This window comes from Nyctibius grandis, chromosome 4 (assembly GCF_013368605.1).
Source record: "Nyctibius grandis isolate bNycGra1 chromosome 4, bNycGra1.pri, whole genome shotgun sequence".
Taxonomy (NCBI): Eukaryota; Metazoa; Chordata; class Aves; order Nyctibiiformes; family Nyctibiidae; genus Nyctibius; species Nyctibius grandis.
The window spans coordinates 13981408-13997244 of NC_090661.1; the positions used below are offsets into that span (position 1 = coordinate 13981408).

The 15837-nt window shown below is 36.4% G+C and overlaps 1 protein-coding gene across 1 annotated transcript in view; it reads left to right on the plus strand.

The window, feature by feature from the left end:
* Nucleotides 1-15837, plus strand: part of INSC (INSC spindle orientation adaptor protein) — a 145458-nt gene that overhangs the window by 81544 nt on the left and 48077 nt on the right. The window contains exons 3-7 of the mRNA XM_068399454.1: nt 268-613; nt 1104-1156; nt 2817-2940; nt 5859-5972; nt 11718-11843. Coding sequence (XP_068255555.1) covers nt 268-613; nt 1104-1156; nt 2817-2940; nt 5859-5972; nt 11718-11843 — 763 coding nt within the window. The remainder of the gene's footprint in view (nt 1-267; nt 614-1103; nt 1157-2816; nt 2941-5858; nt 5973-11717; nt 11844-15837) is intronic.

Sequence of the window (15837 nt, forward strand, 5' to 3'; positions counted from 1 at the left end):
ACTTATCTCTAATCTCTACTGATTTTTCACAAATAATTTTATAGCAGGATGTATGGTTTAAAGGTGATTAGAAAACCAAAACCTGTATTTGGAATAGAAAGCTAAGCATGTTGCTGTGTTACTACAAGCAAATTGTTTGTTTGATTAGCTGCCTTTTGTCAATCAGTTGCAACCTGGTAGGTAGATGCAACTGTATTGTATTGCTGGTGGTTATTCTAAGGTGGTTTTGCTCTCCCTCATTCCTCCTTCTTTTTCTCTGCCTTCTAGCATGCACTTAATTCAGGTGGACTCTGTTCAGCGGTGGATGGAAGATTTGAAGTTGATGACAGACTGTGAATGTATGTGTATTCTCCAGTCCAAGCCAATCAGCATTGAGAAGGATGAACAAAATGAACTTATCCTTTCCTCACAATATGGCACATGTGATAACTTGCAGCTGCTATTAAAAAGAGCTTGGATCATAAGCACAGAGTTGACCAGGATTGCTCAAAAGCTGGAGAAGAATAGATGGCAGAGAGTCCACAGCATGACAGTAAGAGTCAACTGCCATGTGCGTTCAATGATAAATGAATACAATACATTGACCAGGAATTCTTCAGAAGAGATGCACCAGGTAGGATGCCTTACCTGATGTCATGTTTGTCTTGTTTAATTTTTTTATTGCAATAATTAAAACTTAAAACAATCTATAAGAAATCCTTACATAGAGATACTAGTCCCTTGTTTAAGACTTTCTAATCCCTTTTCAGCAATGCAAACATTCTTGACTCATTTTGGATCCTATTTGATCATAGGCCTGATTCTGAATGTTAATAATGTTGACAAATTACCTTGAAAAAAGTTTCATTTTTGAGGATTACTGGACTAAAGTAGTTAGATGCTCTGTCTGTGAGTTCCTTTGTATTTACGATGTAGAAAATACTACTCTGTTGTTAACTTCAGTTTTATCTCTACTTGTTTTATTCAGAAAAGTAGAAAAAGGGTGTTGATATATTATGTTTCTGAAGGATTTTAACCTAATTATCGTAAATAAGCATTATTTATTTTTTAAAAAGCGATTGTGTGTATGGACATTGCTTTAAAACCACTTTCTCTCTCTGCAGTTTGAAAAACTTCTAATAGAAAAGTGTGCAGAATTTACAGCATTCACAGAAAGGTAATTTAAATTTTCTAGCTGAAATATTCATATTGCTGTTTTATTATGTTGTAGAATTTCTAATGAGAAGTACAAAACCACTAATACCCTCAAATGTCTGAACTAAGCCCCCACAGCTCTGAAAGGCTTTCTAAATGTTAGCTTCTGCTGGGTGGAGTTGCTTTTATCTAAACTGCCTCCTAATGAAAGATGGGATCTGCTGTTGCACAAAGAGCCTGGCATAGACGCAAAGCTGTGTGCAAGTGGATTTTTCAGGGCTTTTAGACATCAAGGGAGAAAGTCTGGCCCTAATGATATCAGTGACAAAGTTTCCTTCAAGTTCTGTGGAGACAAGATTTCAGCTAGGATGAAAACTTATGTTACGAGACTGTTGTATTACATGTTCCTGCACTCACATATCCATGTATTAATAAATCAAACTGAAATAAATACACATTCCTTTAAATTGCAGTTGTAGGTTTACTCAGCTCTGTGCATTCCAGAATGCTGAGACTGGAAAGTAAGAATCTCTGTAATTCTTCTCATGGTATTTCCCTTGTCTAACATAATTTATCCTGTTCGCTCCAGCACAGTTCAATCAGCCTTTTTCGATTTACTTTAAACACTGTGCAAGTCATTCTTGCACAGGGGATCTCAGGGTTCATCAGGGAAAAAGACACCATCTAATTATCAGGAAAGAACATTTCTTGAGCACTATTGCTTTTTGCCAAACCCACACAGCTCAGACTTTACTTTTATATTCTACTATGCGATACACCTATTTAATGAGAGCTCTGATCTCATAGTGTCTGCCTCCCATCAGCCCTCTCCTCCTTGTCTGTTTGACAAGAAGTTGATATAGATGGGTGAAAGCTGAAATGGGGACCTACTGTGTAGGTGGAAACAGTGATCAACCAAACTATATCTTCCATTACAGTGGCCTGCTCAGGTGGAATATGTTTTGACAATTCAAATGAATGCATTTCTGTGAAGAAGTATTAGTTATTTCATTTGAATTGTACAGTTTTCCATCTTTATCTCATTTCTTCAGTTACAGCCAAATATCACTGGTTACAGGATAGTTATACTAACTCTGTAAAGCTGCTGTATGCAATCTTTCTGCATAGAAGGCCAAATTTTACTTTTGCATATGCTGTTCAAATTTAAATGAACTTTACTCATCTGGACACACATTCATTTTGGGTCCTTATCCTGCTATTGCTAAACTATGGCAAAGAAGGTAAAGAAATTAAAATTCTTGAAAGCACTTCTTTGGTCAAGAAAGATGGATGGATATACACAGCTTCCATTGAAATGCAGACATCCTAGAGTAACTGTAACTAATTAGCATAAGTGGAAAATAGCAGACTTACACTGATATAAACACACAGCATCCGCAGCAACATTTGGCCTGCAGTCTGTGAAGTAAATTGTGATCCCAAAAATATTCATTAATTTCAACTGTTGTCCTTTGATGGTATACTTACTATGTGTAGACAAAGATTAGATTAAAGTCTGGTATGATGCTAATGGCACAAAGATGGTTTCCTTGTGAACAGTTGAATTCCCATTATATCCCTGTTATTAACAAAGAGCTTACCTGTAACAATCAGCTTGATAAAACAAAATTGTCTGTTGCATCTTTTTTTCCTTCAACCCTTTCCTTTCTCTTTCTTTTCAGGTGCATACAAACTGAAGATGAACAGATACTGAAGTCCATGAAATCTTGTATTAATGAAACGCTCACTACTGTTGCTCAGTATTTTGGCCAGTTGATAGAGCTAGTTTTAACACATGAGGCACAGGTTAGTTTGTTGTTCAAAAAAAAAAGTCTTTTAAAATTGTTGAATCTTGAGGGACAGCATCCATTAAGAGGAGGATTAGAATCACAGCTCTCAATTTTCAGCAAACTTATGGTCAATAATTCAAATACCTTGCAAAGACATTTAAGTGTTTGTATCCTCAAATTCTCCAATAATCTCAAATACCAAACAAAATGATCTTGTGGCTCACTACGTTACTTGCTTTTCCCGATACGCCTCCTTTATTGCAAGGCATCTGACTTCCAGACAATGTCTTGTTAATAAGACCTTTGGACACATTTTCCCCTCCTTCATACAGACACTACTTTTCTTTAGAAACCTTGAAAAAAGTCTCTCCTGCTCTCAATGATTCTCATTAAAAGCTAAACTTTCTAGAAGATGTACATATAGCATGTATATTATTACAGCACACATTTTACCCAGTGTACATCTTAGACTCTAGGAAGTAGTGATAAAATACAGTGTTGTGTACAGGTTATATATGTGTGTGTAACCTTCTAGAAATGTGCTGTATCATTGCAGGCATGATGTATAGTTTCCAGTGGTGATGAAATGTAGATAAGTACACTGAGTAATTAGGCTGAGACTACAAATGCATTAAATTTTTTCCATTAGACCATTCTTGAAATAGTAGTAACTTGCAAGTCTAGCCAAACTATCTTGACTTACACTGTTTTTTTGTGAGATCTCATTAGAAATCCCTTTGCACCCTCTAATCTTCCTCAAATAAAACACCCCAAATGTAATTATGCTCAAATAATTTGTCCATATTTTAGAGGTGATGCTATGCTGCAATTTTGTGTTGTCTCTGCAGAAAAGGGGAAACAAGAGGCTTACCAAAGAGGAAATAGTTAAATAGTATTTACTACAGTGTTAAAACAAAATTAATGCATGGTATTGCTGAAATTCTAACATAGCTGGATGCATTAAGATAGCAAAAAGAGTTGTGGCTCTTTCAGAAACATCTCTTATAGTTTTAAAAGATTACTGCTAGGAGGTGAGAATCTCCAGAATACATTTGCAGAATTACAGTCAAACTAACAAGCTACTTGCTAATGCACTTTGGTTAGGATTTATGAGAACTACATGAAATGCCACATATGAGTTGAAGTCCTAGTCCCTTTTCCTTTTAAGGAAGTAGAATTAATTACTCTGCATCATCTTGTGTGTATTTGTGTGGCTGAAGACTTGGATTAGAGGTCATTAATAAAAACATTTTTAAGAACAGTTTTCTGAGCCATTCATTCAGGCTGCATGCCCACTTCTGCCATATAACCACATTGTCTATGGGTAGTTTGCTGCTCTGGAACAGACTGTCTGTGTGAGAGGCCAGAACTCTCAGCTTAAATTGTGTACTCAAGAGTTTTCTTTTCTAATCAGTGTATCAGGATTTTATTAAGGATAGGTTCATATCAAAATGTGAACTGATAAGTTATATCTTTTATGGAACATTTTTCTAATGCTGAAGGTGGGAGAAGACAGCCTCTTAAAGGGAAGATGATTGAATTTCATATAAAAATGTAAAATGTGGGATATTTCCTTGCACTTCTTTCGAAGTTGGATTAAATATAAAAATGTTTATCTTGTTCCTCCTAGCAAATATAATTAATTCTTCCTCTAACGATTGCATGTACTTCCAGAAAGAGTAAAGTTAAACAAGCTTCATATTCTTCCGACAGCTTTGTTTCTCTGTGAAGCTGCAATGGCACACATGCAAAAGCAAGATAACTATTTACAAAGACAAAAATATTTAACCTATTTCATATATTGGAGAAATAAACTATATTTCTCTATGAGGATTCCCTGTATTGGTGGTGTGTTTCGAACCCAGCTGGCAACTAAGCACCACATAGCTGCTCACTCACCTGCCCCCTGGTGGGATGGGGGAGAGAATTGGAAGGGTAAAAGTGAGAAAACTCGTGGGTTGAGATAAAGACAGTTTAACTAAAGCAAAAGCTGCACACAGGAGCAAAGCAAAAAAAGGAGTTCATTCACTACTTCCCATCAGCAGGCAGGTGTTCAGCCATCCCCAGAAAAGCAGGGCTCCATCACACATAACAGTTACTTGGGAAGACAAATGCCATCACTCTTAATATCCCCCCCCTTCCTCCTTTTTCCCCCAGCTTTATATGCTGAGCATGACGCCACATGGTCTGGGATATCCCTTTGGTCAGTTGGGGTCAGCTGTCCTGGCTGTGTTCCCTCCCAACTTCTTGTGCATCCCCAGCCTACTTGCTGGTGGGGTGGTGTGAGGAGTGGAAAAAGCCTTGACTCTGTGTAAGCACTGCTCAGCAATAATGAAAACATCCCTGTGTTGTCAACACTGTTTTCAGCACAAATGCAAAACACAGCCCCATACCAGCTACTATGAAGAAAATTAACTCTGTCCCAGCCAAAACCAGCACCATTGGTCAATGACATTTTTCTGTGTAGACTGAGAATAGTGATGAACGCAGAGGCTTAGAAAGTTGGGGTCAGCAAGGGTGTAGCAATATTCCTTATAAAGAAGGTGGATATCTTGTATCACCTTGTGATACAGCTTCTAAACTAAGACAATTAGTTGCCTTTTGAAAATTTTAGTTCAATGCCAGGGCAAACCCAATAATAATTTCCTAAATACCTGAAGAGTCCTTTATTGAATGTTCTCACACACATAGCTGTTTCCTTACTTTATTCATATTTATTTTTAAATATCACTATTCTTGGTTACATCTGTACAGATGCAACAATAAAAGTGTTATCAGTCTGACTCCTGCCCATGTTTTTTTTCGCTTTCTCTGGGTGAGAACCAAGCTGGTGTGAATTAAATGAACTAGACTTTCTACTCCATCTTATCTTTAAATATAACATGAATGTTTTTCATTGGAAGTGAATTATTTTTATTATCTTATGTCGCACAGAATCTGCTGAGACAAATAGAATTGTCGGATAGTGTGTACATCACAGAGTCAGCGATTAGCAGTTTATTCAGCCTTACCGAGGAAGGTGCTCATCTCTGCCGTATCATAGCTAAGGTAAGAGAATATATGGATTAATCCAAAGTAATCTAGTAATACAAGTGAGTTATTTTACTTAACACAGTAGTGGTTGTGAGTTTTGAAACGTACAGTACAAGATGAAATTTTGTATTTCAGGAGACAAATAATCTAGGTTAAAGAACAACAAAATTTACTCGGAGAAACTATTTTCTTTTCTTTTGCTGCTTCTGCAAGCCTTACTCTGCAGAGTTTATTACCACAATTATCCTATTCGATTTTTTTTTTTTAAAAAAAAAGGACTGCAAACCCCCAAATCTTTAATTTAATAAAGCTCAATGCCTGTGCAAGCTACTGCAGCAGGATGGTAAGCTCCAACAGGCTTCTGGGCATTGATTCAACTACAGTTGTCTTTGTGCTATCTGACAAATTACCACTCCCTTTAGCATCTTGGGCATCTTTTTAGTGTCTCTCCTGACAGTACTTTTTAAGTACCAGCCACGTAAGTGGAGAGAAACTTTACAATTGGCCATGCCCATGGTCGACTATGCAAGACCTCTTCAGCTGTGTGTACAGAGGAGGTTAGAGATAGTATTAAAGACTTAGTTTTAGAAATGCTTTGCATCCATTATTTTCCTTTGACAGAGAAATATCATTGCAGTTACTTCTGGCAGTGTGTGTTCTCGTTTACTGCATAGTTGATGCTAACTTTTGGTATAAATGAATCATTCTGCCAAGGTCAGTGACACTGGCAATCCCTGCAGAGTTTGCACCTTTAGGACACTTGGATCTTGAAAAAGTGAGAAAGGCACGGCATTGTGTGAGGTTGAGGATAGGATAATCACAACCACAGTGTATATAGAAAGAAGAAAACCTCCTTTCCCAGGCTTCTGCTTGTGCGGTGGTGTGGCAATCCCTTGTCCTGCTCAGAGATGAGGTTAAACAGCAACATTTAATTCATTTTACTTCTGATCTGCCTTTAGAAGGATGTTTGCACCATGAAAGGTACTGCCCTGTTCAGAAGGCTGTGAATGAGGTAGACTCAGAATCAAGTAGTGGATGCTGGCAATGGCCCGAGAGGTTTAATTTTTTTCTAAATTGATATTTGAGCTCCACTCAGTGGTATCCAAAAACAGTGTTAAAATGTTGAGTGTTGAGGAAGTGCAGAACTAACAAATTGAGGAAAATTGGTCTTGTGCTTTTTATCATTGTGTGAATTCCATAACAGTTTAATTCAGAAGTGAAGTCTGACCTTCCATAAATCACTAAATTAATTTATTGCTAAAACCTGTATGTTTCAGATGTTTACAAGTGAGGAAATGCATCCCCTTATACAAAGAACCCTAAGTGGCATTTGATTGCCAAATTACAGTGGTGATTGTATCACCTGCCCTGTGTGTCTGTTTCCTCTGTGTGCTGTGAAATACATTTGTCACAACTTACCATCATCCTTCACCCTCTGTATTGCCTCAGTTATCTCCATCAGTGAGCAAGGTGGCAGAGTAATAGTAACAGACCAGTATTTTGAATCCGTCTCTTGAGTAGCTAACTATGACAGTGAAAGTGCAAGGTGATTTGGAAAAAAAAAAAAAAATCTGAAACAGTGCCAACTCATTAAGAGGGTGAGAATGGACTCAATTTATGCAAAGACCTCAAAACGTCCCACAGATACAGAAATTCCCTTGAGAATAGTCATATTATCTTTGGTAAAAACTAGCCAGAGAAGTAGAATATTTGTTTACAGTAAAAACAAAACTCAAATGTGTTCATGTAACCTTGAAGTCTTACTCTCCATGACAACATGTGATCTTGTGGAACACGGTTGTTACCTTTTTTTCCTGTCCTAAGCTGTAAATTACAACTCTAAAGCACACCAAATTCTTGGACATGCAAACAAAAAAACATGATAATGTTGTAAAGCTACAATATTATAGGAACTGGTTTCTCACTTCACATTTTCTGAGGGTTTCAGTCTTCTCTCTCTCTCCCTCTCCTCCCCTGCCAATATCTTATCAAAATTTAAAAAGGCTTTGGAATGCTAATCCCCCATGCTGAAGTGTCACCTAGAATTTTATTCCACCTGGAGGCATTCTTTGACTTTTTTTTTTAGCATGTAAATTTGTAATCTGCTGTGAAAGAGTCATGTTGCTGACTCACCCTGGCAGCCAGCTAGTCCTTCTCAGTAGCTGTCAGAAGTATAAAGACTAAGATCTCTAACATGAATGGACAGCAAGGGCAAGATAAGAAATGAAGCCTAAACAATAATAATAATAATAATAATAATAATCCTTGAATTCTGAGCTAATAGAAGAACCAACGTTGAACTGAGTTTTGAACCGTAATATGTAGTGTTCATCTACAAGCAACTACACCGGTGGCAGCATAATGGAAACTCCATCAGTTTAGATAAAGCAAAAAGAGAAAATGAGGAAACGAAGAGCCAAGTAGAGAATTTGTTGCAACTACCAGGGAAAAGTTTTAGTAAGGTTTCTGTCTGCAGATCAGTTTCCTATCTTTGGAACCAGATGTTGCTAAAATACTCCTCTGTCAAGTCTTATGACACATACTTAAGCATCAAAGAATGTGACTAGCTTGCTGTATCATTGTCTGGGGTTGCATTGCAGGGATGTATTCATAAAAGGCTTTTTTGTTACATGATATCTATTAGATTTTGATCCTGGGATCTTTCATATTAAAAATTATAAATTAGTCTTGGTTTTTGAAACTCTACCTTCAAGTCGTGAGAGCATAAGGAGACGCTAAAAAAACAAAAATTATAAATTTTGAGTGCACTTGAGCAACTGTCAAAAATTAGCATTAGGCTGGTTCTAAATTGATTTGGCTTTGTATCAACCAGAAGAATCACTAAAAATAATTTCCAGAGTTCCAATAAATAAATGCTGGGACATAGACTGATAAAGAAAAAAAGTCTTTGCAAATAAATCCTTTTCACTGATGATAATTAGAGTCTAATACCAATTGTATTGAACTGGGTGCTATAATAATATTATCCTAAAAGAGAGAGAGGCAAAAATAAAGATAATGAAGATAGCCATACCTGCTTATCACACCCTTTGGAAAATGCTTGATTATTTGAGTCCCATATGGATGTGCAGCAGATCCCTTGCTCTGAGAAGCTTCTAATACACCTTGGGCTTACCTTCTTTGTATGTCAGTTCCTTTTCTTTGGAGATCGTCTTTCAAGCTAATTATAAATGTTATCCTCCATCATGAGGAAAGGCTTGATGAGAATTCACTGTACTTTGAGTCATTTCAGGCTGAAACTGCAAAATATTACATCTTAGAGTTGAATGCCTTTGCTCTCCCCTCTTTATTCACTCAATTCACTACGCACAGTGGGGCTTTTTATTCTCAGCCCTTCTGAACAGCATCTCAGGCATATCTCCATGAAATTGAATTCCTGTTAATCCAATATAGGAGAGAAGTAGGTCATCAAGCAGTAAAGCAAGTTCTCTCTTTCAGATACTGCTTCACAGAGCATGTGAAGCTTATCCCAGATGAAACTTGAATTACAGTAAGAGCAGCATTTCATGTGTTATTTGGTCAAAAACTGGAAATGCCAAAAAGTCTGCAGAGGATAAATAAAAGCATGCTTAGACATATTGGGAGCTTTTGGAAAGGTGCAAGTTAATCTCTAAAGCAAGCAAAGCTCAATGCTGTTATGTTTGTCTGAATGATATTTCAGACAAATTTACCCATTTGACCAATTCATGTGTATCCCTGTCAGATAGAATAGTTTTGTCATCATTGCAAAAGAATACAGGGGACAAATCTTGAAAAAGGTGAATAAATCCTGAGGAATGCTGAGATCCCAGTGAGGGGGGAGTGTTTTTGACAAGCCATAGAATCAGGCTCACTATTTCCTACCTATTCCATATTTCACTTACAGCTTTCTAGGTTCATTACTTATGACCAATATTTTACAGCTTGGTAATGGCACACAGAGCACAAAATAAACGGTTTAGATCTCCTCCTGACAAATACAGTGACAAATCACTTCCTGCCCATCAGAGGCAAAAGCCAGGGCACCCATTTGTCATAAAGAAAGCTTGAAGGAAATGTGCCAATATCACTTGAGCTTTACTAGTGTTGTCCACAAACTTCTGCTTGTTATGACTAAAGCAGAGAATCAGACCATTTCCAGTTCCACTGAGCTGTGGGGACTTTCAAACTGATAATAAAATAAAATAAAAATCCTAGTTACCTTAGGTTTGGGGACAGCACTGTAATAGCTTTTTTTCTATATTTTTTCATAGATAATTTAATTACTGCTTGGGTGAAATATCAGTATCCTTTTGTGGAAGGAAAAATATGGCTGAAACTTTTTTTGTTAGTGCACTGCCTCTTTTTATTTTAAAGGCTCAGAAATGTCTTTCTGCAGTAGGCTATATATAGCAGTACTAGATATAAAAGAACTCATACAGATACATGTGCACTTCTTAGAATTCCAGAAATAAATTTTACTCTTAGCAAACCTCAGTAAGCCTACTGTTTTCACTGTTCGCACAGAAATTACATATGCATGTGCAAAGACATAATATAAAATTTCTATCTTGAAAATATATTCAGGTCTTAATTTTGTTTAATTCTAATTTTCTTATAAATCGGTATATATTTTTGTTAGACTGAATAGATAGCTTTACTTGCTCTATTATTCTCTATTCCAGAAGAACTAGTACAAAAAAGTAGAATTCTGAAAATGAGTGAAGTCTGAATTGTAGTCCAGAGGTTTTATGTCAGTACAACCTGTTGAGCTTTCAAATAACACAAATGGCTGAGGAGAAAAAGATTATTTCTATGTATATGAAAAAATATTTTTATATAGAAGCTACTGAAACAGGCTTAAAAAGAAGGCTTTATATTACACTTGGTCCGTGATTCCAACTATTTTTAATTTACTACTGTAATCTGAATACTTTAGTCTGAGATTAATATTTTAAATGCTTTCCTCTTCATTATATGCCTGCTCTTAAATAGTATAAGGCATCTGCAGTCTACCTGATGGCATAACATTTTGAAATGTAGGACCATCCAAAAAAACCTCACCACATGAAGTGCACATATTGTCTGCATTTATTTATATCTTCCCATTTATTACGTGAACTTTGCTAACATTTATATGTTTACAAGCCGTGTTGGAAATGATTAAGGATAGCTACTGTAAGGATGTATACATGCTCAAATCTTTGTCATTATTGCCACATTTAAAGAAAAAAGTGTAGGAACGAAAATTTTATGTATTAGAGGATGAAGACATGGATTGTATCTGTATAGAACTTGACACTTATTTCCACATTATTTTCAGTAGCTCTTCAACCTTCTCTTTCAGATTTTAGCATTAAGTAAATATTGTACAGAGATCAGAAGTGTAGAGGAATGGGAAATAGATGCTAACAAAAATCTGTTTTAAATTAATAGCATATGGTTGAACTGTCACTTAAATGTTACTCTAATTGCTGCCTATTGATAATTCTTTGTAATTTTCATATGAATGTCAAGTTTAATTTAAATTGTGCTTGTAATGGGTAAAAGTCAATTGCTTAAGCACACCTCCCACTGAGGCTATATTACTTTTTCATCACTTAGTGTATAAGCATTAATCAACTTGAGTTCTCTGTGTGAGCTTAACATCATCTTTGTTGGTGTTGTGATGATAGCTAATTTGGATAAATTACTAAAGGAATCTGCCCCCCTTCCCAATCTCAGTTAAATACCAGGGAAACATTCGGTGCTGCTTTTCTGATTTTTGCTTTTCCCCTGCAGGAAGGAGGTGTAGTTGCTCTCTTTAAGATCTGTCGCCAGGATTGTTTCAGGTGCCTTTATCCCCAGACGCTGAGAACACTGGCATCCCTTTGCTGTGTAGAGGAAGGGATGCACCAGCTGGAAAAGGTAGGCACTTCAGTATTCTTTACCAACTGTGTCATAAAACAGAGAAGTCATGTCTTTAATCTCTTCTAGGAATTGATAACTTGATGGTGTTTGATACTGTGCTCCACACTATGCTCACTTTTTCTGTGCTGAACACATCTTCAGTCTTTGTAAAATTAGTCCCAGCAATAACGTTATCCTATTCAGTTGCTTGTACAAATAAGCTAAGTGGGGATAATTTTCATAAAGCAGGTAAATACGCTAGTGAATACGTCACAAAACAAGGGAAATTGTAATTTCTGTACTCTCTGAAGTGTTTGTTTAAAAACTCCAACAACCCTTAAAACATAGATAGATGTATACCTCTTTAAATCCTTTCCTAACACTCAGGTAGGGCACTTGCTTGTGGTACTGCAGTAACTTGTGAGAGTTGTAATTGCACTGGGACAGATATAGCAGCTAGCCAATAGAAAAATGTGTCTGCTAATCAGCAACAAGTCTCATAAAAGCCAATTTTACCTGGGATGGCAAATATCAAAACATTATCCAGATAAAATTATGTCAACTGCTTAGGCTCTATTCCTTTCTCACTCTCACTACATACTGCTGTGTTTTGGAAAATGAACACTTCTGGTCACTAAATCATGATCTCATCCTTTGTATTTCATAAAATAGTCATCTTCCACTGCTGAATAATGGCCTTTTCAAGTTAATGATAAATGATTTCACTGCCACTTTACATTGATGTATCTTGTAATTTACTGCCCAGAATTCAAGCAAACCATGACAGAACATCTGCAGCAAAAGGCAAGTCTCTGAGCTCACAGTAAATGAAGATGACTTAAATTTTGTTTGATATAATGCTGGTTCAGACTGACACCCGAAACAGTCTAGAAGGATCTTTCATTATGTCCACTATAACAGTGGAATTAATAGAGTTAGAAGTGGAAAAGGTTGATTCAACTCACCTGGTCCAATTCCTGGCAGTGTCAACATGCATTTAATGTGGCCCATGTGAAAGCTGATGAAACGAGTCCTAGAAAAAGTGATAACTCTCAAGCTCGTGTCTTTGATCTACTTTAATGTTGGTCAGAAGTAAAATTGCTCAGGGTAAACTTTGTCACAGTCAGGGTTAGAGTAGGATTTAAAGGATTTTTAACTGAAATCCTTACCCATGCTTTCAGTAGTTCATGAGTAGTTCAGTAGACCTTTACCCAGGTCTTCAATTCTTAAATCACATATTGGCAAAACCTAAGTCTGCAACATGAGGGGCTGGACATTAATCCTACTCATCTGGCTGAACAGACAGGTTTATGACAGGACTAGTTGGTTATCACTTTATCAGCTCCTTTGCCTAAACCTGTGTTTCCATATGCTATGTGGGTCCAGTACATGCCTGGGTTTCTGGTGGGGGAGAATGGGATATTTCATATATCAAAAGAAACAAAGACATTTTCTCTGCAAGGAGGTTAATGTCCCTCTAAGTGCTAATGGATGTTAAACAACACAGGTCAGTACAATGCTATGTCATCTGCAAATAATCTATCAGCTGGTGACAGCCCAGGTTTGCTAGTTTATAGAGCTGAGGAAGGATAGTAAATAAGAAAGTTTTACTATTCTTTGTACTCTCTTTTCACCCTTCTTGCACACCTATTTAGAAGCAACAAGATATTCTGACTATAGGGAATCAATGGAAAGTGCATGGATCAGATGACCAGTATTGTGATAAGAACAGCACTCCAGTTTTTTATATTGTCTTCTTTAAATAAGAATGATTTTTTTTTCTTTTAAAATTTGAAGTACTCTCGCAAAGAACAAAAAAGAAGGTTAACAATATTAGCATTCCTATCATCACAGAAATTACCATAGGACTACTTATCTGGCAGAAAGGGTGGCCTCTATTATCCAACTAAGTACCTGGGTGGTGGTGAAGCATTTAATTTGCTCTAATGTGAATATCATTATGCCACCTAGTGCATTAAAAACATCAGTGCAATTTGAACTTGATTTTTAATGACAGAAACTGCATTCAAACAAATAAAGCTTGGCCTCCAAACAATTCAGATTAGGTAATTCAAGATTAAAAAAAAAAAACAAAACCAAAAACAAACCCTAACAAACCCCACCCCCTCTATTTTTCAGTTAGATTTCATGACCATTAAAGTGTTTAAAAGGCCACTTAAAAGAAAACAGCAAGAGCTATAATTTCTAAAGGAACATTTTTCTGGGAGGTGAGCTAAAATGTGGTGCTATACTTTCTGCAGTAATTGCAGTGCTTAATTACTAAAGACATTAGGAATATCGTTTATTTATCCAATGCTCTTTGATCTTGCCAAATCAGTAGCAAGGCAAGAAGGTAACAAGAACATCTATGTTTATGTAGATGTTATTTAGAAAGCAAGCAAAGAAGTCAGTAGTTCACAGGAGGCAATCCAAGTAGAGAGTTTTTTAACATTTTTCTTGGGTTTTAAGATATCTGAATACTAGGCTTTCTTTATAATTAGTGCAAATTTAATGTGAAGGATGCTATACTGTGTTTAAACCATTTGTCTTGAGTGAGTTTTTTGGATTGCAATGTGGAAATACTGTCCTCATTTACTGATGAAGGAAAGTAACAATTGAGTGCTCATTTCTAAAGATGTAGAGAATTGCCTATTTTAAACAAAAATATTTTCCTCAATTTAAAAAAAAATAGTTCTTATTCTTCCCATTCACGCATCTTTAAATATATATCTGCAATACTCTCTTACCAGCACACTTGAAAAAGCCATTATTACTTTTTCATCATCTTGATAAACAAACTAATCTTTGCTATAATTACAATGACCAAGTAATTGTTGCAATGACTAGTTTGTATTCTTTTAGGTGAATCTAGTTGGCTGTATGTACAGTAATGAAAAATCAGTTCGTTAAAACGCCAGTTTAGAATATTGACTCTTTCACTTGCAAGTACTTTACTGACTTTTTAAAAGGTACTGTTACTTTATTGTACATTGAACTACAGAGCTCCAGGAACTCAAAAGTAACAAATTAGTCAGGCAAATAAAGTAGAAAGACAGTGAAGAAATAGTCTCATTTTGTGACTGAAGACTGTGTGTAAATAAGTGTTGTTCTATGTAACCTGTGCTCCAAAAGTGGTAATTTTGGTGCTTCAAGATGCTTGTGGATATCCGGTTGTTTGGTACACTTTAACTTCATGATCCACTGCGACATCAGCAGGTTTGAGATCATTCTTTGGTCTCAGCTGCCTGACCAGTCCCACTTCAGAGAGGAGTGGAGAGACCCTGGAAAAGCAATCAGAATTTTCCTCCTTTGCATTATTCCTGTAGCTGCCTGTCCCTGTACCCAAGAGAGATTTATAATCTGTGTATTGTGGCACTTGAGCATGCAAAGTTTTTGGGAGAAATCTCACTGCATTAGAAAGGATGGTTATTTTTGGTCTAGGCATTCCAGAGTTTATGGAGAGACAGTATAAAATACAGGTGATTGATAATACAGAAAATAACTAAAATCACTAAAAATAGAAGAACTGAAAGGAGTTTGGGGGAGGTGAGCATGACCGGAAACTGAAGAACAGTGTTAGTGCTGCACATGCAGGTTCAGGAGAGAAATATAGTCATGTAGTGGGAGATTGGTTCTCAACATAGACATTTGTTGAGTATTCTGGAGGAAAGAGTATCTGAACCTTCAGTGAGTGTGCTTTGAAAACTTAATTCACCTCAAGGATTTCCATGTAGGAGGGACTGTTGAAGGCACAGAGTTGGGATAGACTAACATGCATTTCATGCAACTTAAAGTAATAAACAAATTGTGATCTTGATTGTCTGATAATGTATATCCTGCAAATTACATTGGAAATAACTGTACTTCAAATACCTTTTTCATTATCAAGACACATGAAATCTAACAGATATTGTCTCCAACATGAAGCAACTTTGCCTGGAAAAAGGGTTTGTATTTGAATACAATCATACATCTTTAGCACATTGTTTGCCTACAGCAGTTCTTCAGCCCT